The sequence below is a fragment of the Parasteatoda tepidariorum genome, chromosome 4 (assembly GCF_982258835.1).
Source record: "Parasteatoda tepidariorum strain Cologne lab strain chromosome 4, Ptep-v5.0, whole genome shotgun sequence".
NCBI lineage: Eukaryota > Metazoa > Arthropoda > Arachnida > Araneae > Theridiidae > Parasteatoda > Parasteatoda tepidariorum.
In genome coordinates, this window is record NC_141758.1 from 9,551,226 (window position 1) to 9,555,196 (window position 3,971).

A 3,971-nucleotide genomic window follows, 5' to 3' on the forward strand; every position below is an offset into this window, starting at 1 on the left:
TTTACAAAAATTGTCCGCAGAAAAAATATAACTAATATATTTTACTTAGCGGGCCACAAAAAAGGCTTCGCGTGCCGCCAGTTGGCAAACACTGCTCTACATCAATCATCAAATCACAGTCAAATTTTAGGTTAAGAAGTTTTTGTTGAGTGAAAAAGAAACTTATTTTGTTATCTGGGTTTTAAGTTTATGTTGTTTCTTATCCCAGATAGTATAGCTCAACTACGCAAAATCTCCACAAAACAAAAAAAATCTTCCAAAAGTCCAAAAATAAATTCTTTAAAATGTTGAAAACAGTAATGTTTAAGCATTTAAGAATGCAGATGGCGGAATCATTTTAAGTTCATTATGCAGTTAACTCAAAGTAGAATGATTTTTTACACTGTGTTTTTTTTTCATCAGCACAATCAGAATGCGGAGGGTTTTATTGCGGCAACAAAGAATGTATTCCTCAAAAATTTAGGTGTGACGGAAAGGAGGCTTGCACAAACGGAAACGATGAAGAAAACTGCGAGTGCGACGAGGAAACTCAGTTTAGATGCGATGAAAATCGATGCATTCCTAAACGATATGTTTGCAATCGTCACAGGGACTGTTCAGATGGAAGTGATGAAGAAAATTGTGGTAAATAAAGTATTACATGTTTTTAATAAAACCGTGAACCACGAAAATAATAAAGAAGAATGGGTGTAAAGGACTTGTTTCTTTAGACAAGGGCCTTCTGTGGGCGTCAGCAGAAAGTTGACGAACCCTGACCCCAACAAAATACTGTTTTGCAAGCTCAGCGTGAGCAGTCGTTCCTACTCAGACATTATCTCACATTGCGCATGCCTTAATGACGTAAACAAAAATCTAATTTGATTTTGTAGCTCATTCCTATAACTTTATATGTGTCAATCAGTGCTTAAGAAAGGAAAAAATGACCTTTTAATCAGTAACCACAGATTGTTTAAAGCACGGGATCTTTGTATGATTTATATCTTACGTTATACAAATTAGGTCATTTTTTTTAAATTTCAGAGGTTAATTTTTCCTCGAAATCAAAATGTTGGCCGATTTCAATTATCTGTTGGCTGTTTGTCCGCCATTGTTTCGGTAGTTAACGTTACGTTGTAAATCAACTGCAGTTAATTCGAACGGCTATTGTCGTTCAAGCTGAGCGTTCGATGACGTATGCTGTCTAATGCGCAAATTAAATAAACAAGAGGTTAACGCTCGCATCAAGGTAACGTTTTCTAACGTCGACCTGTCCTAAGAAACCAGGCCTTAAGATTCGTTGCATACTGCTAGGGAAAACCGATTTTTCTCGTTGTGATTTAACCAAAACACATTAATCGTTTAATTTCTTACGTTGAATATCAATTACCATTCTCCGACGTGCTCATGCAGGTCAGCTAACGTGCCTCAAGATCAGTTAACAATATTAATCGATTTAGCCATGTTGCAATTTGGATTAGAATTAATTATAAATTAACCTGCTCTACGTAATCTAATAAAATTAAGATTTATTTAGACGGATTATAAATAAACCTTGAGGTTCTGGTTACCGGCCTGCATGTGCATTATCGTTTTTTCCTAGCTGAAGAAATAGTATAAAGCATAGTCAATAATGAAAGACTAATTCATATTTTAAATGAAAATGTATTGAAACAAAAAACTCTTGGATGCATGTAAAAATACATACACAAACAAATTCTACTTAATTCAATAATTAGAATATATTAGATATTCAAAATATCGGTGCTACACCTAATAAAATTTTTTTAACTATTTTGACGAATTATTTTAGGAAACCATTTAGTATCTGAGCAAAATTTGGCTGGATTAAAAATAAATTATTACGCACGTGGTTTTAAGTTTATGTTGCTTCTTTTCCCAGATAATATAGCTCAGCTATACACCATCTCCATAAAACGAAACAAAAAATCTTTAAAAAGTCGAAAAATAAATTCTTTAAAATGTTGAAAACTGTAACGTTTAAGCATTTAAGAATGCAGTTGGCGAAACATTTTAAGTTTATTATGTAGTGAACTCTAAGTAGAATGATTTTTGACTCTGTGTTGTTGTTTTTTTTCATCAGCACAATCTGAATGCGAAGGGTTTTATTGCGGCAACAAACAATGTGTTCCTCAAAAATACAGATGTGACGGAAAAGAGGATTGCAAGAAGGGAAATGATGAAGAAAACTGCGAAACTTATGAGTGCGACGAGGAAACTCAATTTAGATGCGATGAAAATAAATGCATTCCTAAGCAATCTGTTTGCAATCATCAGAGTGACTGTTCGGATGGGAGTGATGAAGATAACTGTGGGAAATAAGGTATTACATGTGTTTAATAAAACCTCGAATTACAAAAATAATAAAGAAGAATGGATGGAAGGGACTGGTTTCTTAAGACAAGGGCCTTCTGTGGGCATCAGCTGAAAGTTGAAGTACCCTGACCCCAACAAAATAATGTTTTTCAAGCTCAGCGTGAGCAGTCGTTCCAACTCAGACATTATCTCACATTGCGCATGCTTTAATGACGTAAACAAATATCTATTTTGATTTTGTGGTTCGTTCCTATAACTTTATACGTGTCAACCAGTGCTTAAGAGGGGGAAAAATGACCTTTTAATCTGTAACCACATATTGTTTTAAGCACAGGATCATTGTATGATTTACATCTTACATTGTACAAATTAGGTCATCTTTTAAATTTCAGAGATTAATTTTTCCTCGCGAAGATAGAGTCAATGCGCATGATAAAGTCAACAACGAAAATTATAGAATAACGTTTACGAGATTTTCAAACGAAGAAAACCTTTAAAATATGGGACGCGCATGGTTAGGCGTCAGTTGGCGTCCTGAAATTTTTTAAGGAAGAGCCAGCATCGGGGTTTGTAACATATGCCTTGTAACAGGCTGACGCTATGTAGCCATGATATAAATTTACGTCATACCAGAATTGCTGCTACTATGTGCGCTGAAAGATATCGTTTGGATGCAAGATGACGCACCTCAACATATTTTATTTTAAAATCGTCGGTGAACAGTTGGCCCAATTTTAGTAGCACATATCTAAAACTATATCGTAAAAACTTATCTTCGAACTTTGTTCAATATTGTTGCGAAATATTGTACTATATAAAAATGAACCCCTTTGATAACGTACATGCAATATCGCGAAACAATATTGTTCGATATTGTAAAAAACGTTGTCGAATATTGTAAAAAAGGAATTTCGACCGACATTGTCAACACGATATTCAAAAAACGAATGCTATGAAATGCCGATAATTGACAAAATTACGTTAATTGTGAAATAAAAATTGGTTTTTGAAAATATTCATGCCTGTTTGTTCCCCGAAAAAGCTGATAAGGCTAATAAGATGAGCTTGTTTAAAATTAAATTAATTGTTATTACCAAAACTTATAGAATCTTAAAGTTTGCAGCTTAGTCATTTTTTAATTGCTTTTAAACTACCAATGTTCAACTCCGTAGTCGTGTAATTTTAAACCCAATCCAGAAGACAACGGAACTCCTGCATCAAATATTGGAGGAAATTTTTTTTGATTCTTTGAATAAAATGGCAGGCAAAACTTCAAAATTAAAATTTTCAAAATTCCCATTAAATACGTACTTAGTTGCATTAAATGCATTTCATATCGAAGATTGTCTTCTGATTTTTAATCGTTGGTTTAAAAATGGATGAATTTTTTTTTTGTATAATTAGATTTTTGTTTCATTTAGATGATGTGAAAAAGGAGTTTGATGATATCGACAGTATTATTGATGAACTAGACGATTCAAATGTGGTTTTTAAAGAGTTTTTCCTGAGCATTTTCAAGGGAAATTCAACCAAATCTTAATATTTCAAATTAAAAATTCTCAAAATGTTTTATTCTTTTTTATTTAAATATTTATTGCTATTGATGTTTAATCAAATGAACTTTTTATGTATTTGAATTTAAATAAATAATTCAATGA

At 32.9% G+C, this 3,971-nt stretch overlaps 1 protein-coding gene across 1 annotated transcript; it reads left to right on the plus strand.

The window, feature by feature from the left end:
• The first annotated feature begins 408 nt into the window (after nucleotides 1–408).
• LOC147810641 (uncharacterized) lies at nucleotides 409–3,971 on the plus strand. The gene is made up of 3 exons (XM_087160625.1): nucleotides 409–624; nucleotides 2,081–2,320; nucleotides 3,735–3,971. The coding sequence occupies exons 1-3, from the start codon at nucleotides 499–501 to the stop codon at nucleotides 3,741–3,743; spliced, it is 375 nt and encodes a 124-aa protein (XP_087016751.1). The 5' UTR covers nucleotides 409–498; the 3' UTR covers nucleotides 3,744–3,971.

Bases quoted from the DNA above. Each gene is read 5' to 3' on its own strand.
- LOC147810641 (XM_087160625.1), top strand. From the start codon at position 499: ATGAAGAAAACTGCGAGTGCGACGAGGAAACTCAGTTTAGATGCGATG. The intron at 625-2,080 runs GTAAATAAAGTA...TTTTTTCATCAG, and splicing joins AAGTGATGAAGAAAATTGTG to CACAATCTGAATGCGAAGGG.